Source organism: Rana temporaria (genome assembly GCF_905171775.1).
Source record: "Rana temporaria chromosome 2 unlocalized genomic scaffold, aRanTem1.1 chr2o, whole genome shotgun sequence".
Lineage (NCBI taxonomy): Eukaryota > Metazoa > Chordata > Amphibia > Anura > Ranidae > Rana > Rana temporaria.
Window position 1 is genome coordinate 175,515 of NW_024404417.1, and position 23,604 is coordinate 199,118.

At 46.6% G+C, this 23,604-nt stretch overlaps 1 protein-coding gene across 1 annotated transcript in view; it reads right to left on the reverse strand.

Annotated features, from left to right (window-relative positions):
• Positions 1-3,679: 3,679 nt before the first annotated feature.
• Positions 3,680-23,604, reverse strand: part of LOC120921661 — an 87,349-nt gene continuing 67,424 nt past the window's right edge. The window contains exons 5-6 of the mRNA XM_040334178.1: positions 13,364-13,420; positions 3,680-3,696 (exon numbers count right to left, since the gene is read on the reverse strand). Coding sequence (XP_040190112.1) covers positions 3,680-3,696; positions 13,364-13,420 — 74 coding nt within the window. The remainder of the gene's footprint in view (positions 3,697-13,363; positions 13,421-23,604) is intronic.

A 23,604-nucleotide genomic window follows, 5' to 3' on the forward strand; every position in this document is an offset into this window, starting at 1 on the left:
TTCCTGACCAGGTGAAATTTCAGCTTCTGGCACTGCGTCGCTTTAACTGACAATTGCGCGGTCGTGCGACGTGGCTCCCAAACAAAATTGGCGTCCTTTTTTCCCCACAAATAGAGCTTTCTTTTGGTGGTATTTGATCGCCTCTGCGGTTTTTATTTTTTGCGCCATAAACAAAAAAAGAGCAACAATTTTTTACTTGTTACTATAATAAATATCCCATTTTTTTTTTTTTTTTAATATTTTTTTTTCTCAGTTTAGGCTGATACGAATTCTTCTACATATTTTTGGTAAAAAAAAAAAAAATCGCAATAAGCGCCTGGTTTGCGCAAAAGTTATAGCGCTTACAAAATAGGGGACAGAATTATTATTCATTTTTATTATTAATTTTTTTTACTAGTAATGGCGGCGATCTGCAATTTTTATTGGGACTGCGACGTTATGGCGGACACATCGGACACTTTTGACACATTTTTGGCGCCATTCACATTTATACTGCGATCAGTACTATAAAAATGCACCGATTACTGTATAAATGTGACTGGCAGGGAAGGGGTTAACACTAGGGGGGTGAGGGAGGGGTTAAATGTGTAACCTGGGTGTGTTCTAACTGTGGGGGGAGGGGGGTGCCTGGGGGAGGTGACCGATGCTGTGTCTCTATGTACAAGGGACACAGATCGTTCTCCTCTCTCCCTTGACAGAACATGGATCTCTGTGTTTACACACAGAGCTCCACGTCTTGTCCCTGTAGCCGCCGATCGCGGCCGCCAGGCACGCGCATCGGTATCTCAGGAATGCGGCGGGCTCGCGCGCCCTCTAGTGGCCTGGAAGAGCGGAGGACGCATATATGCGTCCTGTTAGAGATTTAGAACCACCCTGCGGCCGCACATATTCGTACGGCCGTCGGAAAGTGGTTAAGAAAGGTCTGGATACTTTCCTAAATGTACAGAATATAACTGAGTACTAAGATTTATAGGTAAAGTTGATCCGGGGAAAATCTGATTGCCTCTCGGGGGATCAGGAAGGAATTTTTTCCCCTGCTGTAGCAAATTGGATCTCATGCTCTGCTGGGGTTTTTTGCCTTCCTCTGGGTCAACTGTGGGTATGGAGTTGGGTGTATGGGATTGTACGGTGTTTTATTTTGTTTGTTTATTTTTTGTGGTTGAACTGGATGGACTTGTGTCTTTTTTCAACCTGACTAACTATGTAACTATGTAACTATAACTGCTAATGATGATCACCTCCAACATCCTTAGCCACGTACAGATTGGCGCAGTGTATTCTGGGAAATTTTATTGACCCAGCCCGCACTCATAATTGAAGAAGAGGTAGTGTATGATGACCTCACAGTGACAGTATATACAGGGCCGTTTGAAGGAATTTGGGGGCCCCAAGCAAAATGACATGGAGGCCCCCCCACTCCTCCCCCCTATGTTCTTTTTTCTACTCCCCCTCCTTATGTCCTTCTTACCCCCCCCCCCGTGTCCTTCTTACTCTCCCCCCCCCCCCGTGTCCTTCTTACTTACCTCCCCCTCCCTGTGTCCTTACCCCCCCCCCCCCCTGTGTCCTTACTCCCCCCTCCCCCTCCCTGTGTCCTTCTTACTCCCCTCCTTCCCCCCATGTTCTTTTTACTCCCCCCCTCCCATGTTTTTTTTACCCCCCCCTCCCTATGTTTTTTTTGCTCCCCCTCTCCCTCCCTATGTTCTCTTTACTCCCCCCTGTGCCCCCCCCCCCCCCTACCGGGTCCGTACCGTGCTGCAAGAGATTCCGTTTCCAAACAAAGTGAGCACTCAATGAGCACTTCCTATCAGTCCGGTCGGGAACAGAAACTGAATCTCCTGTACCGCGCGGTACCCGGCCGGAGTCCGGACTGACAGGAGGAAAGAAAAAGGAGCTTGGCCACGCTACAGAGAAGGGGAAGTGACAACTTGAGGCAGCAGTGCTGCACGCTCTCTATAGAGCGCTCAGGCGGCTGTAGGATAAGGTGACCAGATTTCTAAAATGAAATCCGGGGACATCTTTTTTTTGTTATTATTGGCAAATGGTAAACTTTTTTATAAGCATATTTTCCTCAAATGATATATGCAGTGAATGTGCTATGTGTTTATGGAATGATTGTATGATATAGACGTTATTTCTTGAAATCATTTCATATCGGCCCCACATCATTATTATAACAGCCCAACGTCATTTTCTTGTTCATAAAAAGGGAAAACCATGCATTTTAAAGCACAATTGAAGAGTGTATTATACTCATCGGTGCCCATCAATGCAGCCTCACCAGTGCCCATCAATGCAGCCTCACCAGTGCCCATCAATGCAGCCTCACCAGTGCCCATCAATGCAGCCTCACCAGTGCCCACCAATGCAGCCTCAACAGTGCCCATCAATGCAGCCTCAACAGTGCCCATCAATGCAGCCTCAACAGTGCCCATCAATGCAGCTTCACCAGTGCCCATCAATGCAGCTTCACCAGTGCCCATCAATGCAGCTTCACCAGTGCCCATCAATGCAGCTTCACCAGTACCCATCAAACAGGACACCGTGGCTGGGTCCTGGAAGGACGTTATATTTCCCACCAATGCAGCCTCAACAGTGCCCATCAATGCAGCCTCAACAGTGCCCATCAATGCAGCCTCAACAGTGCCCATCAATTCAGCCTCAACAGTGCCCATCAATGCAGCCTCAACAGTGCCCATCAATGCAGCTTCACCAGTGCCCATCAATGCAGCTTCACCAGTGCCCATCAATGCAGCTTCACCAGTGCCCATCAATGCAGCTTCACCAGTGCCCATCAATGCAGCTTCACCAGTGCCCATCAAACAGGACGCCGTGGCTGGGTCCTGGAAGGACGTTATATTTCCCACCAATGCAGCCTCAACAGTGCCCATCAATGCAGCCTCAACAGTGCCCATCAATGCAGCTTCACCAGTGCCCATCAAACAGGACGCTGTGGCTGGGTCCTGGAAGGACGGTATATTTCCCCTCTGTTTGGACTATGGTCCCTTTAAGGGAATGGAAAGGGTTAACACACCTGTCTAAGGAAGTGGTTTAAAGCAGACAGGAAGTTACAGGAGGGTGAAGGAGTGTAATGGAGACTGTGCATGGTGAATGGTGGACAAGGAAAAGCTGTGAAAGGACTTGGCAGTGTCCTGCCTGGAAGCCTGCTACTGGGAAACTTACCTGCAACAATAAGCAAGGACTGTTTAACTGCAATAGCAGTTCTGAGCTCTACAAGTCGGTGAGACTGATTATTTCTTTTGTTTTTGCTGCTGTGAAGCCATTTGTGTTTAATAAACCTCAGTTTTGATTTAAAAGCCTGTGTCCTGCGATGTAGCTGGTTCCCCGAACTTTACACTGGTGGAGAATGCGGGCAGGACAGAATAACAGGCATAAGAAGAGAAAAAAAAAACATTTTTTTTTTGCATTGAACTGACTTTTAAAGAGACAGTACATTGGATTTATGTCCTGGGTTAAAGCTGCACAAACATTGAAAGTTGAAGCAATGGAGGAGCTAATTAAACAGCTGACCTTGTCTAACATGCAAGCGCAAACTTACCACAAAGAGGCGTTGGCTCTGCAGCAAGAAAATACTCGCCTGTTGGTGGCCCAGTTAGCAGCCCAGCAAGGGGTTATGCAAGAATAATAAGTGTTGCTGGCGCAAGTGAAAATATATATTATATTACTGTGGTGGGTTTGCTGCAATCAGGAAAGAAAAGGATCAGAGCACCTGTTGGTGTCTGGTCCTTTAAGGAATTATGTGTGGTGTGTTAATTGCGCTCCCCTACTTTTATCCTTTATCACCACCTGTCACTAGGTGCTGATTAAGTTATTAATCGTCAACACATAACACCTCTATTTCAATAAACGTAATGTGCTAAAATTCTTCTCATAGAGAACCTATGTGCAATTTGCGTGGATCTATCTATGTGATTGACATATTACTCATATAGTGCTTCAGTAACCTCATCTAATATGTTGAAGGTGACTGCCCTTCCAAGGCAAACAAGTATTTATGCAAAAAACAGAAAAAATATATAGAAAAAAAATAAAAATAAAAAATAAAATTTATATATATATGTGTATAATAAAGAACAATATATATGGTAGAGACAATATATATATATATAAATATATGTATATGACAGTTCGATAGAGGATTACAAAGTATATCCTCTATTCATTAAAGTCCCAATGTGCTGATTAAATATTCATTTAAGTGCTTCTCCCGTGGATTTATGATATAGCGATAATGACACCACTTGCTGTGATATTCCCGTCACCACTAGAAATGGCCACTCACCAGATCTCAATCAATCAAAATGCCTTTGGTTCATTCCCAGGATAACCACTCCTTTTACACGTCTGTTCACTAATCGCCAGGTACCTTGCATATGCCAGTGGGGTCTCTATCTCTCCTACAATGGCTCAATAAAAGAGAGGAGTGCCCCTCATGGTGTAGTACGTAAAACATTTATTGGCTACTTAAAATCAAACAAACATTGCACTCACATTTAAATGTGCCTGTATGCCGGCACCAAGCTTCTCCAACCATATGTGCAAAGCCAAGCCAAGATTGAAGGTAAAGGTTATTCCTCTCAGGTTCCCCCAGCGTCCACCTCACAGTCAGCGCGCAGTTCTGTGGGTATCAGCAGCCTATACGCGTTTCGCAATCAATGTTGCATCCTCAGTAAGCCTGGGTGCCGGCATACAGGCACATTTAAATGTGAGTGCAATGTTTGTTTGATTTTAAGTAGCCAATAAATGTTTTACGTACTACACTATGAGGGGCACTCCTATTTTTATTGAGCCATTGTAGGAGAGATAGAGACCCCACTGGCATATGCAAGGTACCTGGCGATTAGTGAACAGACGTGTAAAAGGAGTGGTTATCCTGGGAATGAACCAAAGGCATTTTGATTGATTGAGATCTGGTGAGTGGCCATTTCTAGTGGTGACGGGAATATCACAGCAAGTGGTGTCATTATCGCTATATCATAAATCCACGGGAGAAGCACTTAAATGAATATTTAATCAGCACATTGGGACTTTAACCACTTAAGCCCTGGACCTTTAGGCAGCTAAATGCTCAGGCCAGGTTTTGCGATTCGGCACTGCGTCGCTTTAACAGACAATTGCGCGGTCGTGCGACGTGGCTCCCAAACAAAATTGGCGTCCTTTTTCCCCACAAATAGAGCTTTCTTTTGGTGGTATTTGATCACCTCTGCGGTTTTTATTTTTTGCGCTATAAACAAAAATAGAGCGCCAATTTTGAAAAAAATGCAATATTTTTTACTTTTTGCTATAATAAATATCGCCCAAAAACATATATAAAACATTTTTTTCCTTAGTTTAGGCCGATACGTATTCTTCTACCTATTTTTAGTAAAAAAAAATCGCAATAAGCGTTTATCGATTGGTTTGCGCAAAATGTAAAGCGTTTACAAAATAGGGGATAGTTTTATTGCATTTTTATAAAGAAAATGTTTTACTACTAATGGCGGTGATCAGCGATTTTTTTCGTGACTGCGACATTATGGCGGACACTTCAGACAATTTTGACACATTTTTGGGACCATTGTCATTTTCACAGCAAAAAAGTGCATTTAAATTGCATTGTTTATTGTGAAAATGACAGTTGCAGTTTGGGAGTTAACCACAGGGGGCGCTGTAGGAGTTATGTTTCACCTAGTGTGTGTTTACAACTGTAGGGGGGTGTGGCTGTAGGACTGACGTCATCGATCGAGTCTCCCTATATAAGGGATCACTCGATCGATGCGCCGCCACAGTGAAGCACGGGGAAGCCGTGTTTACATACGGCTCTCCCCGTTCTTCAGCTCCGGGGAGCAATCGCGACGGAGCGGCTATAAACGAATAGCTACGCCATCATCCCAGATCGCTCCCCGCGGGAATCCGACCGCCGCATGTAGCGGGGGGGGGGGGGGCGGTCCCCGATCGGACCCCCCACCCGCTAGAAGGCAAGGACGTACATGTACGCCCATTTGCCAGTACATGCCATTCTGTGGACGTACATATACATGCGGCGGTCGGGAAGTGGTTAATGAATAGAGGATATACTTTGTAATCCTCCATCGAACTGTCATATACATATATTTATATATATTCTCTCTACCATATATATTGTTCATTATTATACATATATATATATTTTTTCCTATATATTTTTTTCTGTTTTTTGCATAAATACTTGTTTGCCTTGGAAGGGCAGTCACCTTCAACATATTAGATGAGGTTACTGAAGCACTATATGAGTAATATGTCAATCACATAGATAGATCCACGCAAATTGCACATAGGTTCTCTATGAGAAGAATTTTAGCACATTACGTTTATTGAAATAGAGGTGTTATGTGTTGACGATTAATAACTTAATCAGCACCTAGTGACAGGTGGTGATAAATAAAGGATAAAAGTAGGGGAGCGCAATTAACACACCACACATAAGGGGTTATGCAGGCTCAGGTGACTGCCTTAAATGAAGCGGTGCAGCAGCTGTCTCAGGTTCAGGAACCAGCGGCTGTTGCCCCTGGCAACCAGGTGACTGTGAGGGCAAGCCATTTTTTACAGAAATTGTCCCCGAGCGATGATGTAGAGGCATTTCTTGCTACGTTTAAGAGGACAGCGGAGAGAGAAGGGTGGACCAGTGGGCGGGCCTCATTGCTCCTTTTCTCACCGGAGATCCTCAAAAAGCCTACTTCGACCTGCCACCAGATGATGCTAAAGACTATCAAAAGCTAAAAGGCAGAAATTCTGGCTCGTCTGGGGGTGACCACGGCCATTCGGGCCCAATGAGTACACCAATGGAAATATCGTCCAGATCGGCCACCCCGGTCTCAAATGCATGACCTGGTGCAACTAGTAAAAAAATGGCTGCAGCCTGAGGTATTGTCTGGCCCCCAAATCGTGGAGCGGGTCGTGCTGGACCGATACCTGAGGTCCCTGCCAGATGACCTCAACGGTGGGTCAGCCATGGAGACCCCAAAACAGCAAACCTCCTTGTCGAGATGGTGGAACAATATACAGTGGTGGAGGACCTGCTCGGACCTACCAAGCGCATAGGGCCTAGTCTGCCACGGCCTGTTGGACCAACTGCTGCCCTTCGAAAGGATGTTACAAGGAGCCCTGGAACAAACACCCCGGAAGGCCAAGAGTCACTCCCGGTACCTCCTCAGCATTTTGTTCCTGTTCGGAGAGGAGGGGATGTACAATGTTGGCGAAGTCATTCCTGGGGTCATACCCGGGCCCACTGTAAGAGGAGCCAATGGAATGAGGGGGTCTTTTTATGCCATAAAGTGTGCACCACACACCTCGACCTGGGTGAGGAAAAGTTTGAGTGTGAAGTCCAAGTGAACCGCCTCCCTGCCCGGGCTTTGTTGGACTCTGGAAGCATGGTAACCCTTGTTCATCCTAGAGTGATTGGGAAGATCGGTCCGGTAAGAAAAACTTTACGGTGGTGTGCATTCACGGGGACACTAGAGAGTACCCTCATCACGGTGACTATCTCCCCAGCATGTGGCACGGGTACTCAAGAGGTGGGGGTGGTAAAGAACTTGGTACATGATGTTATAATAGGACGAGACTGTCCATTGTTTACAAAACTGTGGGAACAAGGAGAACTGTTCAGAGACTGGGGAGAAACTAGCCCCCCTGTTCCTGCTGCTGAGAGGGATAACCCTGAAATGCCAAACGTTAATGTGGACCCAGATGAGGAAAATGCTAATGATTGGGTTAATGGTGATGAAAGTAGTGTTGATACTATTGAGGATGTCAAGATATGTAGTCCTCAGACCTACCAAAACACTGAGGGGGGGGGGGGGGAACCTTCCCCACTTCAGGTAATGCTGGGGGGAAGAGTATGAGGAAGTGGCCTCTACCCCTGCCCTGCCGGATTTGGGTGTTCCCCAGGGGGCATTTGGTACTGCTCAGATGCAGGACCCCACTTTGGCCCGTGCACAGGAACAAGTTGTAGTAGTAAATGGGGTTCCCCAAGAGCCAGGTGCGAATGAGAGGTGGCCACACTTTGCAATATATAATGAATTGCTGTATCGGGTTACCAAGGAGAGAGAAAATGTGGTAGAGCAATTGTTGGTACCCCAACAATATAGACGAAAGGTTCTGGCCCATGACGATGTGTTAGGGGGACACCTGGGAGTTGAGAAGACGGAGGCACGGATCACCGACCGGTTTTACTGGCCAGGTCTGAAAGCAGAGGTAAAGAGATACTGTACCTCTTGTCCCACCTGTCAGTTGACCTCTCCGGTGACTCAATTTCGGAGCCCTTTGGTCCCTCTGCCCATAATTAAGGTCCCGTTCGAGAGGATAGCCATGGATATAGTAGGTCCCTTGGTAAAGTCAGCTCGAGGTCACTCCTACATATTGGTGATTCTTGACTATGCAACCCGATATCCTGAGGTGCTACCCCTGCGGAATACCTCCTCAAAGGCCATTGCCCGGGAATTGTTCCAGTTGTTTACACGGACTGGTTTCCCCAAGGAAATACTCACAGACCAGGGTACCCAGTTTATGTCGAGGGTTATGGCCGATGTGTGCAAGCTGTTCCGGATTAAACAGCTGCGCACATCGGTCTACCATCCCCAAACGGACGGGTTTGTGGAACGCTTTAATAAGACCCTTAAGTCTATGCTCAAGAAAGTGGTACAAAGGGATGGGAAAGATTGGGACTGCATGTTACCAGCTCTCCTGTTTGCTGTCCGGGAAGTGCCCCAGGCCTCCACGGGGTTTTCGCCCTTTGAGTTGGTATATGGACGGAGACCTCGCGGACTTCTTGACTTTGTTAAAGAGGAATGGGAAAGTGAACCTGTTCAGCATAAGAGTGTCCTGGAATATGTCTCCCAAATGCAGGGAAGGATCCAAACCATGATGCCACTAGTAAAAGAGCATTTGCAAAAGGCCCAGGAGGCTCAACGACGGGTCTATAACAGGGCTGCTAAAATAAGGCACTTCCAAGTGGGGGATCGAGTAGCGGTGCCAATTCCCACTGTGGAAAGTAAGTTCTTAGCCAGATGGCAAGGACCCTTTGAAGTTGTGAAAAAAGTGGGAGAGGTCAATTATAGAGTCCACCAGCCAGGCAAGTGGAAACCGTATCAGATATATCATGTCAACTTGTTAAAGCCCTGGACAGACAGGGAACCGGTGACCTCCCTGGCTAGTGCAAGACTTGAGCCTCAGGTTGGGGTGGAGAGTGTCCAAGTAGCAAATACGTAAAATCTAAAGCCCAAAGTCAGCAGGCAAAGGAGTTCTTGCAGACAAATAAAGAGAAGTTTTCAGACTTGCCGGGGCTAACTAGTGTCATAGAGCAGGATATTATCACAGAACCTGGAGTCAAAGTTTTTGTCAGGCCCTACCGCATCCCAGAGGCTCAAAGGAAGGCCGTTTCAGAGGAAGTAAAGAAGATGCTAGACCTGGAGATCATTGAGGAATCGCAGAGTGAGTGGTCAAGCCCGATTGTGTTGGTACCAAAGCCCAACGGGACTCTGCGATTCTGCAATGATTTCCGGAAACTTAATGAGGATTCGCGGTTTGATGCCTACCCCATGCCCCGCGTAGATGAACTTATTGAGAGACTAGGTCCAGCCAGGTATATCACAACATTAGACCTTACCAAGGGGTATTGGCAAATCCCGTTGCCTAAGCTGCTAGAGAGAAAACTGCTTTTTCTACCCCAGAGGGGAGTTTTCAGTACAGACGAATGCCTTTTGGACTGCAAACTGCTCCAGCCACATTCCACCGAGCAATGGATAGGATTTTACGACCTCATCTGGAGTATGCCTCAGTGTACTTGGACGACATAGTCGTTTTAGCAGAGACTGGGAATCACACTTGCCCGAAGTCCAGGCAGTACTGGACTCTCTCTGGAAGGAGGGGTTTACAATAAACCCTGAAAAATGTGCTTTGGGAAAGAAGGAGGTGAAATACCTGGGCTATATCGTGGGTACAGGGGTGGTGAAACCTCAGGTCAGCAAGGTAGAGGCTATAAAGAGTTGGCCCAGCCACTCACAAAAAAGCAGGTACGTGCATTCCTGGGCATGGTGGGATACTACAGGAGATTCGTACCCAACTTTGCCACATTGGCGGCTCCATTGACTGATCTGACCAAGGGTCGGAAATCGGTCATGGTGGAGGGAATGCAGACGCTGAGAAGGCTTTTTTGGAGCTCAAGTCAGCACTGTGCCAACACCCTGTCTTGATAGCGCCCAATTTTTCAAAAGAGTTTGTTGTCCAAACTGATGCTTCTAATGTAGGATTGGGAGCTGTATTGTCACAGGTTGTTCATGGTGAGGAACACCCAGTAGTCTTCCTCAGTAGGAAGTTGACACCAGTGGAGAAAAAACACGCTATTATTGAACGAGAGTGTCTGGCCATTAAGTGGGCTCTGGAGTCCCTCAGGTATTACCTCTTGGGGAGGAAGTTTAGGCTCATTTCTGATCATGCCCCTTTAACGTGGATGAGGCGGGGTAAAGGGACTAATGCCAGGATTACTCGTTGGTTCCTGGCGCTCCAAGAATTTAAGTTTGTAGTGGAGCATAGGCCCAAGAGACTGCATCAAAACGCAGATGCCCTCTCCCGAGTCCATTGTTTGAGCTCCACTGTTGCCTCCACCTCCTTGTCGTTGGGGCACAGGGGGGGGGATATGTACAGGATGTCGTGGCTGGGTCCTGGAAGGACGATATATTTCGCCTCTGTTTGGACTGTGGTCCCTTTAAGGGAATGGAAAGGGTTAACGCACCTGTCTAAAAAAGTGGTTTAAAGCAAGACAGGAAGTTGCAGGTGAGAGTGAAGGAGTGTAGTAGAGACTATGCATGATAATGGTGGACAGGGACAAGCTGTGAAAGCTATGAAAGGACTTGGCAGTGTCCTGCCTGGAAGCCGCTACCTGAGAACTTACCTGCAAGGACTGTTTAACTGCGATAGCAGTTCTGAGCTCTACAAGTCGGTGAGACCGATTATTTATTTTGTTTTTGCTGCTATGAAGCCATTTGTGTTTAACCACTTGCTTACTGGGCACATATACCACCCTCCTGCCCAGGTGAAATTTCAGCTTCCGGCACTGCGTCGCTTTAACTGACAATTGCGCGGTCATGCGACTTGGCTCCCAAACAAAATTGACGCCCTTTTTTTCCCCACAAATAGAGCTTTATTTTGGTGGTATTTGATCACCTCTGCGGTTTTTATTTTTTGCGCTATAAACAAAAAAAGCAACAATTTTGAAAAAAAATTCTATATTTTTTACTTGCTATAATAAAATAGCCCAATTTAAAAAAATAATAAAAAAATCTCAGTTTAGGCCGATGCGTATTCTTCTACATATTTTTGGTAAAAAAAAAAATAAAAAAAAAAAAAAATCGCAATAAGCGCTTACAGAATTATTATTATTATTTTTTTTTTTTTTACTAGTAATGGCGGCGATCTGCGATTTTTTTATTGGGACTGCGACATTATGGTGGACACATCGGACACTTTTTTGGCGCCATTCACATTTATACAGCGATCAGTGCTATAAATATGCACTAATTACTGTATAAATGTGACTGGCAGGGAAGGGGTTAACACTAGGGGGTGAGGCAGGGGTTAAATGTGTACCTGTATTGTGTTCTAACTGTGGGGGAAGGGGGGTGACTGGGGGAGGGGACCGATGCTGTGTCTCTATGTACAAGGGACACAGATCGGTCTCCTCTCTCCCTGACAGGACGTGGAACTCTGTGTTTACACCCCATCATTACACAGAGCTCCACGTCACTGCTCTGTCATTACCGATCGCGGGTACCTGGCGGACATCGTGACCGCCAGGCACGCGCATCGGCATCTCGGGCACGCGCGCCCCCCAGTGGCCGGAGGAATCCAGGACGTGACATGACGTCCTGTTGGATTTTCAGAGCCACCGTGAAGCCGTCATTTTACAATGGCCCGGGGCTCAAGTGGTTATTAAACCTCAGATTTGATTTAAAAGCCTGTGTCCTGCGATCAAGCTGGTCCCCCGAACTTTACACCATCAATGCAGCCTCGCCAGTGCCCATCAATGCATCCTCGCCAGTGCCCATCAATGCAGCCTCGCCAGTGCCCATCAGCTAAGTATGTTCAATGCCCATCAATGCCGCCTGTCAGTGCCCCTCAGTGCCACATGTCAGTGCCACCGCATTAGTGCCCATCAGTGCCACCTGTCAGTCCTGCCACATGAGTGCCCATCATTGCTGCCTATCAGTGCCACCGCATGAGTGCCTCTCAGTGCTGCATGTCAGTGCCACCACATGAGTGCCTCTCAGTGCCACCGCCTGTCAGTGCCACATGAGTGCCCATCAGTGCCGCCTGTCAGTGCCACCACATGAGTGCCTCAGTGCCACCACATGAGTGCCTCTCAGTGCCGCATGTCAGTGCCACCACATGAGTGCCTCTCAGTGCCACATTTCAGTGCCACATGAGTGCCACCTGTCAGTGCCACATGAATGCCCATCAGTGCCGCCTGTCAGTGGCACCACATAAATGCCTCAGTGCCGCCACATGAGTGCCTCTCAGTGCCACTGTCAGTGCCACATGAGTGCCCATCAGTGCCGCATGTCAGTACCCACCAGTGAAGGAAAAATATTACTTATGTTAGTCTGCAAGCATAAAAACTCACCTGCTTGTGGCCATTCACTCTGTACTACTTCTTCACTACAATTCCCATAGTGCCTTGCAGGACCGGAGGGAAGGGGAGGAACTGTGTACTCTGTTCCCCCTATGCTGCCAGGAGCGCGATTGGAGGAGGAAGCAGAGGTAGGAGGAGAAGGGCAGGATGCTGGAAGAGTGGGCGGTCATGTGATGGAATCTTCAGCTGAGGAGGAGTTGCGGCTGTGCTACTACAACTAGCAGAGCATAGGCAGGCTGGAGTCGCTCCAGCTCCTCCACTACACAGCTCTGCATGTGCTATCTCTCATGGACAATGCCCCCGTCCGCCGGGAAACAGCCGCAGCCTGGCTGCACAAGTACTGAATGGGGTCCGGGGATCGTAGCCATAATCCAGGGATGTCTGATCACTGTAGGAAGTGCGGCAAGCAAGGGCACTGTTTGGGGCCCCAGGTCAGCTCGGGGCCCCAAGCAATTGCTTGGTTTGCCTGCCTTGTAGCGACGGGCCTGAGTATATAGATGGATATATCTCAGGGAACACGCTGGTTGGAGAGGGATCGGCTTGTATAGAGGACCACACTACAGATAATTATCCTCACCAGACCACTATTCATGTATGGAGTATGGAAGCAATTTATCATCACTCAACCACCGTCCACAGAGCGGGGGCTCAATATGGGCACCATTACACTACAAAGCTTTACAAGTATAGGAACAAACTTACCTTTACACCAGGGGATATGTTCACGGACTCTCCGGACAAAGTCCACTACACACGGTTCTAGAATACAGATAAAAATGACAGTTTATGATCAGTGAGGCCCTTCATAGAGAGAAGTATACATGTTTATGTTTAACTCATGTACAAAAAAGTGTCTAATACCTTTGTTTCCCTGTTAGGGGTTTGGCCCGTTACGTCACATAGCTTTCCCAGTCATGTGATCACTGTGATTGGCTGTCAGAATGATCTCTCAATTGGGAGCCTGTCCTACCATCTCCAACCTGTTGCTAGGTGACCAGGAGCAATCAGTGACTTTGCAATCACAGTGCTGGGGGTGCAGCTGTATTTAATCAGTGCAACTTATAACATACAAGTGAAAGATAGAGCAGCGACATGTCAGAAAAAACAATTACTGAGTTGAAAAAAGGACACCCCCTTGTGTCAGTAATTTGTTGAACTGCCCTTTGCTGTAATTCCAGCCTTTAGTCTGTTGGGATTTATCTCTACTAACTTTGCCCATCTAGCTGCTCTTTGCAGAACTGCTGAGGTTTCGGTTACATTTGATGGTGACCATTTGTGGACTGAAGTCCTCAAGTCATTCCACAGATTTTCAATGGGGTTCAAGTACCCCCACCCCTTCCAACCACTGTGTGCTCATTGGTGGACATTCCCCAGCTTCTCCTCCAACCACTGTGTGCTCATTGGTGGACATTCCCCGCCTTCTCCTCCAACCACTGTGTGCTCATTGGTGGATATCCCCCACCTTCTCCTCCAATCACTGTGTGCTCATTGGTGGGCATTCCCCACCTTCTCCTCCAACCACGGTGTGCTCATTGGTGGACATTCCTGTCTTCTCCTTCAACCACTGTGTGCTCATTGGTGGACATACCCCACATTCTCCTCCAACCACTGTGTGCTCATTGGTGGACATTCCCCAGCTTCTCCTCCAACCACTGTGTGCTCATTGGTGGACATTCCCCGCCTTCTCCTCCAACCACTGTGTGCTCATTGGTGGATATCCCCCACCTTCTCCTCCAATCACTGTGTGCTCATTGGTGGGCATTCCCCACCTTCTCCTCCAACCACGGTGTGCTCATTGGTGGACATTCCTGTCTTCTCCTTCAACCACTGTGTGCTCATTGGTGGACATACCCCACATTCTCCTCCAACCACTGTGTACTCATTGGTGGACATTCCCCACCTTCTCTTCCAACCGCTGTGTGCTCATTGGTGGACATTCCCCACCTTCTCCTCCAACCACTGTGTGCTCATTGGTGGATATTCCCCGCCTTCTCCTCCAACCACTGTGTACTCATTGGTGGACATTCCCCACCTTCTCCTCCAACCACTGTGTGCTCATTGGTGGACATTCCCCACCTTCTCCTCCAACCACTGTGTGCTCATTGGTGGACATTCCCCACCTTCTCCTCCAACCACTGTGTGCTCATTGGTGGACCTTCCCCGCCTTCTCCTCCAACCACTGTGTGCTCATTGGTGGACATTCCCCGCCTTCTCCCCCAACCACTGTGTGCTCATTGGTGGACATTCCCCACCTTCTCCTCCAACCACTGTGTGCTCATTGGTGGGCATTCTCCCCTTCTCCTCCAACTAGACTCTGACCAGTTTCCTCCCGTTTTTACCTTCCACTTCCTAATAATACACTTCAATGTGCTTCTAGGCATTGATAAAGCTTTTATATTCATCTCCTGGCTTGTGCCTGCCCACACTTTTATCCCAGAGATCCCACTGAAAGTGCCTTGTCACCTGATTGAGTTTCCAAGACATTTTTAGGAGGGGGTGATCCTTTTTCCAACTCAGTGATTCTGTTTTTGAATAAAAAACATTTCCCCCTGACATGTTGGTGTTAGATCTTTTAAAAAAAAATTATACAGTGCCTTGAAAAAGTATTCACACCCCTTGAAAATTTCCACATTTTGTCATGTTACAACCTGAAATGTAAATGCAACTAAAATCTAGTGAAACCAATTGCCCAGAGAAGTCACTTAATTAGTAAATAGAGTACACCTGTGTGTAATTTAAGCTCAGTATAAATACAGCTGTTCTGTGAAGCCCTCAGAGGTTTGTTGGAGAACCTTAGTGAACAAACAGCATCATGAAGGCCGAACACACCAGACAGCTCAGGGATAAAGTTGGAGAAGTTTAACCACTTTAAGACCAGCCTCTGCAGTTGTACTGTGGCAAGTTGACTCTTCTGGGAAAATCACTGTCATTGTACGTCGGCTACTTTAAGAGCTGTGGGGGGGGGGGGGGGGGGGGTGCGCACCCCCAGAGTTGATTGCGTGGCCGGCAGCCGCAATGTCTGCCGGCCACCTGATATCGCTCCTCACAGACAGAACAGGGATCTGTCAAAGTAAACAGACAAATCTCCATTCTGCCAGGGGAGTGGAGAGAGATCTGCGGTTCCTAGTTATTAGGAACAGCGATCTCTCTCCTCCAGTCACCACACTGCCCTCACAGTTAGAAACACCTCTCAGGGAACACATTTAACCCTTTGCTTGCCCCCCTAGTGTTAACCCCTTCCCTGCCAGTGACATTTACACAGTAATCAGTGGCCATTTATAGCACTGATCTCTGTATAAATGTCAATGGCCCAAAAAAAAGTGTCTGATCTGTCTGCCGCAATATTGCAGTCCCGCAAAAAAATTATATAAATCTATTCCCTATTTTGTTGATGCTATAACTTTTGCGCAAACCAAACAATATACACGTAATGCAATTTTTTTTACCAAAAGGATGTAGAATACATATTGGCCTAAACTGCTGTAGGAAAAATAAATTTTTCTTTATCGTACATCACGGGACACAGAGCAACCATAATAATGACTATCTGGGATGTCCTAAAGCAATGCCCCTGAGGGGAGGGAACACAGTAATCCTAAGCCCACCACTGGACAAAGGACCTATAATGCTGCTTGCAACACGCTGTGGCCAAATACATCCTCTTTTTGAGCTCTAACACCCATCTGCTAAAACCTAGTGAATGCATACACTGAAGACCAAGCGGCCGCTTTGCAAACCTGAGCCATAGACACCTGATGATGCACTGCCCAAGACGCACTAACCCCTCTGGTGAAATGTGCTTTTAAACCAAAAGGCGGAACCTTGCATTTAAATTCATACGCCTGGATAATGACCTGGCGAATCCATCTAGAAATAGTTGAACTTGTCGCTGTCTGCCTTTTCTTAGGACCATTTGGCAGGACAAGAATCAGTCTTCCGAAACAGAGAAGACATCTTTAAATGGACCTTGACTGCCCAAACTACATCAAACAAGTGTAGCAACTTCTCCTCCGTAGTCCTAGGATTCGTAAAAAAGAAGGGGAAAGGGATATCCTGGTTCAAATGAAAAAGAAAAATCGATAAGAACGAAATCTGCCTTTTGATTGTACCTAATGCTAGTTTCAATTCCACCCCTGATTGTACAAAGGCAAGAATTCTCCCAATCATAATCTGCAAGGGTGACAGTTTTTTTTCTCGCACCAAGAAATGCAAGATCTCCAGACTCTATAGTAGATGCCCCTATAGACAGGCTTTCTAGTATTTATCAGGGTTGATAAAACTGAACCCGAAATACTTTGATCTTTCAAGATTCTGGCTTCGATAGCCAGGCCATCAAATTTGGTGACCGTAAAGCAGGATGGAATATGGGTCCTTGGGACAGTAGGTCCGGACAGCATGGAAGAGATCATGGATCCCCAACTGCCAGCCTTACAATTTCTGTATGCCAAGCCCTCCTAGGCCAAGCCGGGACCACTGGCTTCCGTTCCTTTCTGTATCCTGCACAGCAGCCGTGGTAGAAGTTGAACTGGAGGAAACGCATACATCAGGGAATACTGGCCCCAAGGAACTACTAACACATCTGTTCCAACAGCAGCTAGATCCCTGGTTCTGGATACAAACGTGTCCAGTTTGGTGTTGAACCTGGACACCAACAGATCTATATCTGGGGTACCCCATCGTTGGCAGATCCAATGAAAAACTTTAGGATGAAGGGACCATTCCCCTGGAAACAACTGTTGGCGACTCAGAAAGCCCACCTGCCAATTGTCCACTCCTGGGATGAACACTGCTGATAGAAAACTGCACATGTTTTGCTGCCCAAACTAGAATATGATTTACTTCCTCCTGGGCCGCCTGGCTCCTGGCACCTCCCTGGTGGTTAATAGGGATGAGCCTCATCCCCACAACCTTTGCCCGGTGGTTGTGGGGGTATGCGGGCGGGGGGTTTATCGGAATCTGGAAACAAACTTTAACAAAGGGGACCCCCAGATCCTGCCCCGCTATTTGAATTGGTTAACGGGGTACATTGTACCACTACCATTTCTCAAAAAAAGTGTAAAAAATAAAAAAAAAAACACAGTATACAGCTTGGGACAAGTCCTTTATAATAAACAAAAACAAAAAAAATTCCAGCAATGTACATTCTCGACCCAGGATACGGAAAAACACGCCGCCAAGATCCGATTCCGGTAAGGCGACACCAGACGGTGGGTACAACTCTTTGAGCTGTCAAAAAGATATTTAAAAAAACCAACATATCGGCCCCAAAGAGTCCGATGATGCCAATTCTGGGAAACCCGGCTTTTGGGCCAAGTCTAAAAGACCAAGGCTTCATTAGCGGTAGTTCACCCTCCTTTCCATCATTAGACCATTAAATTCGGCATCGTAGCGCGAGCTACGGTATGCCGGTCTTAAATTTTTAATCCCCGTACTCACTGTGGTATCGATGATTGAAGAATCCGACTCCCGCGGGGAATGGGCGTGCCTATGGAGAGGGAGGATGATTGACGGCCGGCTCTGGCACGTCACGCTCCCCGAAGACAGCCGGAGTAGGTCTCGGCTATTCACGACGCCTGCGCACAGGCTATGCGCAGGCGCCGTGAAGAGCCAAGCCTATTTCGGCTATTTCCGGAGAAGCGTGACATGCCAGGGCCGGCCGTCAATCACCTTCTCTCACCATAGGAACGCCCATTCCCCGGATTCTTCAATCATCGATAGCACAGTGAGTACGGGCATAAAAAATGTAAGACCGGCATACCCGTAGCTCGCGCTACGATGCCGAATTTAATGGTCTAATAAAAAAAAACTTTTTTTTTTTTTTAACAGGGTGAACCCCCGCTTTAAAACGACGGGGCAAAAGTAGACTTTAGTCTAGTACATTTTATGAGGGACAATCAAGTAATGTCTAGAGACGAGATTGAACGAGAACTTTCAGAAGAGTTGGACCCATTCAGAATAATGCAGCTCAATGCTTTCCTGCGTTCAATATCACGGCGAATAACAGAAATGCGTACACTTTCTGAGTTTGAGAAAATATGCTCAAAGGAGGAGGCAGTGAGACATTCACTATCGTTACTGTATGCCCTGTTGATTGAATCAAAAGCCCCTCAAGAACTGGGCTTTGTACAAGCCTGGGAAAGAGACCTAGGGGTTACATTCTCTGAGATGCAGAGAAATACGATTTTCAGGTTTATACACAAGGCGTCATTGGCAACCAGATACCAAGAAGGGGGGTATCAGTACCTGAGCAGGTGGTATAGAACCCCAGTAGTGTTGAACCGGATATTCCCACAAGTATCGAATCTTTGCTGGCGATGTCAAGGGTCTGTAGGCACTCTGCTACACATATTTTGGGAATGCATGGGACTTAGCGAGTTTTGGAAAATGGTATCGGAAACAATTTAAAAAAATCACTCATGTGTCTCTCGGAGAGAATCCAGCTGCCTTCTTGTTCTTTGATATCCCTTTATCGACTGAAAAATAGAAAAACTCATTGGTGAGGCATTTGCCCACGACAGCGAAAGCATGTATTCCAGTTTCATGGAAAAGCACTGCCTCTCCAACTAGATTACGATGGTTCGCTAAGAATCTTACTATGATGATGAGGGAACAAGAGGACAAATACCGGAAAATCTGTACTCCCTATATCATGTATAGGGAACAACTTGTTTAAGGGATGGGGGTGGGGGGGAGCCGTATCGGGACTATTTATTTACTTTACTATTTTTCTATTTCTTTCTTTCTTACTGTTATTTTCTTGAGTTCAATGCATTTCTGCAGAGGGGAGGTAGCCAGGGCAGGGGCCCAGGTGAATGAAAGTATAACAGAGATATGGTATTGCAGCAGACTACCAGGAATATATGGGTAAAATGGAGACAGCAGAATGATAATTTAAAAGTTTCTATTTTGTAAAAAGAATGAATAATGTCAATGTAAAGAAGAGGTAATGCGTAAAATAACAGAGCTGTTGTATTGATGTATTTTATGTTATGCTGTAATGCTTTCTTTGTGAAGGAAAAAAACTAAAATAAAGAATTTATAAAAAATAAATAAAAAATTGGATTCCACCTCCATGGGAGGCGCCCACCTAATGACGCAGGCGGGGCTACCCACTTACAGGGCGTGAATTGTGATTGCCATATCGTCCATCAATGCCAAGTGAGTCTCTGCCTGTAGAAGCAGGTCACCCAGATAGCCAAACATGGGATTCCTCTGTTGTCTCCAGCCAGTCCAGAACTGGAGCCAAAACCTTGGTAAAACGGAACGGAAGTCAGGGCAAAGAGCAGTGCCACAAACTGATAAATGTGTGTCTCCCACCACAAAACATAGGAAACAATGGTGCCTCAGCACAAATATGAATGTGCAGGTATGCATAAATATGTCAAAATAAGTGGGATAGGGAAACGCCAACACCAGGCAGCTTGAGCGTACCAAAGGGGACAGCCACATCCTCAATTTTAAAGGTTTTGCGCACTGAAGTTATAAGTGCACCGCTACAAGGCCAGCAGAGACGAAGGATACCCCAGTAAGACTTACCATCACCCAGGCACTGAGGGGAAGATTAGATGGACTGCCAGAGAAGCAAAGGAGGCCACATGTAGAACACACATGAGGAGAGGGTAAGTCCAGGAGCGGAGAAAACTCCAAGGCCACAACAAGATGGCCTCTGTTGTGTGGCTCCAAGAAAATGGTCGCCGCATCAGTGCCATTAGAAACTTAAAACAGGCAGGCCGGCCAGCACAAGATGGCCACCATGGGCCACAAGAAAAAAACAGGCTGCCGGGCCCCGAAAAAATGTCCTTTGTCACCTAGACCAACAGGAGCACCCGGGGAACAGCTGGTATTGTAAAATAAAGTATAGTTGGTACCAGGCCCCCTATCCCACTGCAGGTAGTTAAAGCCCCCACTATGTCCTCCAAGCCAGGAAGGGAACCACCAGCTCCAGCCAACCCACAGTATCCCCAAAAGAGACTACCCCAGCACTGCATGTATAATGCCACCAACAGTTTGAGGGAGAAGTAGGAGGTGAGCAAAAGGGTTCCAAAAGTTGACCCAGTAGCAACAGAGGGTCTGGATGGGAGGAGGAGAACCCAGCAGGGCTGACAATCCCTAGGAGGACCCCGGTTCAGAATAGGGCTTCCACAGCCAACCCAGCGCATAGCTAAAGATCTGCGTGCGCTTGCTGGCCAGACCGGAGTGACTAATTGATGTAGATTCTCCAGCCTGACTGCTGATTGAAGATCTCTGCAGGAAAAATCCCAGAAAAGAAAGAAAAAAAAAAATTATGAAACCACATGTCCCAGCAGGGGATCTATGGTCCTTACTCCTGAAAACAGTAGGCAGAAATAACTGGTTTGCCTATAGCAGGGAGGGGGGGTTATACCAGCTAGGACTGCCCATAGGTGGTGCCGAGTTTCTTTTCTGCCTAGTGTCCTACTCCTATAGGTGGCGCTATAAACCCCATGGCTGGGAATTGGAAGATGCTGTGTTCCTAAATTAACCACTTAGAGTTGTAAATGAATTTTTTTTTTTTTGCTGAAATGACTGTTTACAGGGTATAGAGACATAATAGTTAACAGATTCCTTTGAAAAATGATTAAAAATCAATCATATAATGTACCTGTAGTTTCTAGTTTCGTTTTTGCATGTTTCCTGCCTCTCTGCTGTACAGAGCCACAGAGCCAATACAGGGCAGTGATGGTTTGGAAAATGAAACTGAGGGGTTTTAGACACACAGTAATCACACCTCCTTGATTAGTGACCACAGAGAGAAAGCTCCCAGCACTGTGGTTATCAGGAAACAGACAACCAGGAAGTGTGGAGATCAGAGAAGAATTACAGCAACTTGAGATCAAAAATGAACAATGAGGACATGAAAACAGCACTGCATTAAGGAAAAGGAAGCCATCAAGATAAAAAAAAAAATTTCCTTTACAAACCCTTTAAGGACCGGGAGCTTTGCCCCCTTAATGACCAGGCCATTTTTTGCGATAAGGCGCTGTACTCAAACAAAATGGACGTTGTTTTCTTCCCACAAATAGAGCTTTCTTTTGGTGGTATTTGATCACCTCTGCGGTTTTTATTTTTTGTGCTATAAACAAAAACTATTTTGTAAAAAATAATAATAATCGCAATAAGCGTATATTGATTTATTTGTGCAAAAGTTATAGCGTCTACAAAACAGGGAATAGATTTATGGGATTTTTATTTTTTTACTAGTAATGGCGGTGATCTGTGATTTTTAGCAGTACTGCGACATTGTAGCGGACAGATCTGACACTTTTGACACAATTTTTGGGACCATTGACATTTATACAGCAATAAAAATGCACTGATTACGGAATAAATGTCACTGGCAGGGAAGGGGTCAACACTAGGGGGAGATCAAGGGATTAAATGTTTCTCCCGTGAGTGTTTCTTACTGTGGGGGGATGGGACATGCATATCGCTGTTCCTACTTACTAGGAACAAACTGTCTCCTCTCCCCTGTCAGAACAGGGATTTGTGTGGTTACTCTTTATGTGTGAACCTCGGTGGGTGTTAGGTGCTCTTGAGCTGTTGCTGTTACCAGCTGGCTTGCTGTGCGGGGATTAAAAGTATGCAGACCAGTCCAAGGTCTGGTAAGGATTTTGAAGGAAACTCCCACGCCCAAAAAAATAAATGGCGTTGTTATATTATTATTATTATACAGGATTTATATAGAGCCAACAGTTTACGCAAGCACTTTACCATCTATAGGGAGGACAGCACAATTACAGTACAGTTCAATACAGAAGGAACCGGAGGGCGCGGCTCGTAGAGCTTACATTCTAAAGGGAGGGGGTGGTGGTACAAAAGGTAATAGCTGCGGAGAATGATTTGATGGGGGTGGCTCGGAGACAGTTGTTAGGTGGGTGTGGGATCGGCTTCCCTGAATAAATGAGTTTTCAGGGATCTCCTAAAGGTGGACAGGTTAAGGGCTGATCGGACATACCGTGGCAGGGAGTTCCAGAGGACAGGATAGGCTCTGGAGAAGTCCTGAAGGCAACTTTATGAGGAGGTGGTAACAAGGGAGCTAGAAAGCAGGAGGTCCTGGGAGGAGCGGAGGGGACGATTTGGATGATATCTGCAGATGAGGTTGGTGATGTAGATGGGGGCGATGTTATGAATGTGATGCACACTAGCATATTATGACATTGCCTTGCAGGGAATGTTTTTTTTTTTTTTAGCTGCCGTTTACCATCGCTTTAAGAACTGGCAGACGGTGGGAGTGGACTTTTTTTTGTTGTGTTTTTTTTTTTTGGGGGGGGGGGGGGGTCAGAAGTGAGCGTCGTGATTGACTATGAATCTGGGTCTAATGTCTTTTTTTTTTACACAACACATTTTTTGGGGTAAATGGGTAGAGGTACTATGTACCCCATAATTATTCACATGAGGGGGGGGGGCGTGATCTGGAGGCCACCTTATTAATAGGGCTTTCAGATTCCGATAAGCTCCCCCTGCCTGCAGATCCCAAAAACCACCAGTCAGGGTTGTGGGGAAGAGGCCCTTGTCCCCATCAACATGGGAGCAAGGTGTTTTAGGGGAGGGGGGGGGGGTTGCAGAGAGTATGCCCCCATGTGCTGATGTCACACTGCCGTTTCCGGTTTGGAGGTCATCTTCATAAGTCCGGTAGATTGATTGTTTTACACTGCATGCTTTATGCACGCCACAGATTTTTTATGTAATCATATATATATTTGTACTTGGAGTCTCCTGCAAAATAGTCCAGGAAAGGTAAGGGACGGGAGGGGGGGGGAATAGTGACCCGGGTGTGCCCTGGTCACATGGTCAATATGCCTAAAAGGGGGCAAATATAAAGACAGTAGGATGAGAGAGAAAAGATGTTTATCGTACAATCTGCATGATGGACTAGTCAGTCTGTCAGTCAAGTGTGAAAATGCGTGAGACGTCTCAATGTGTGG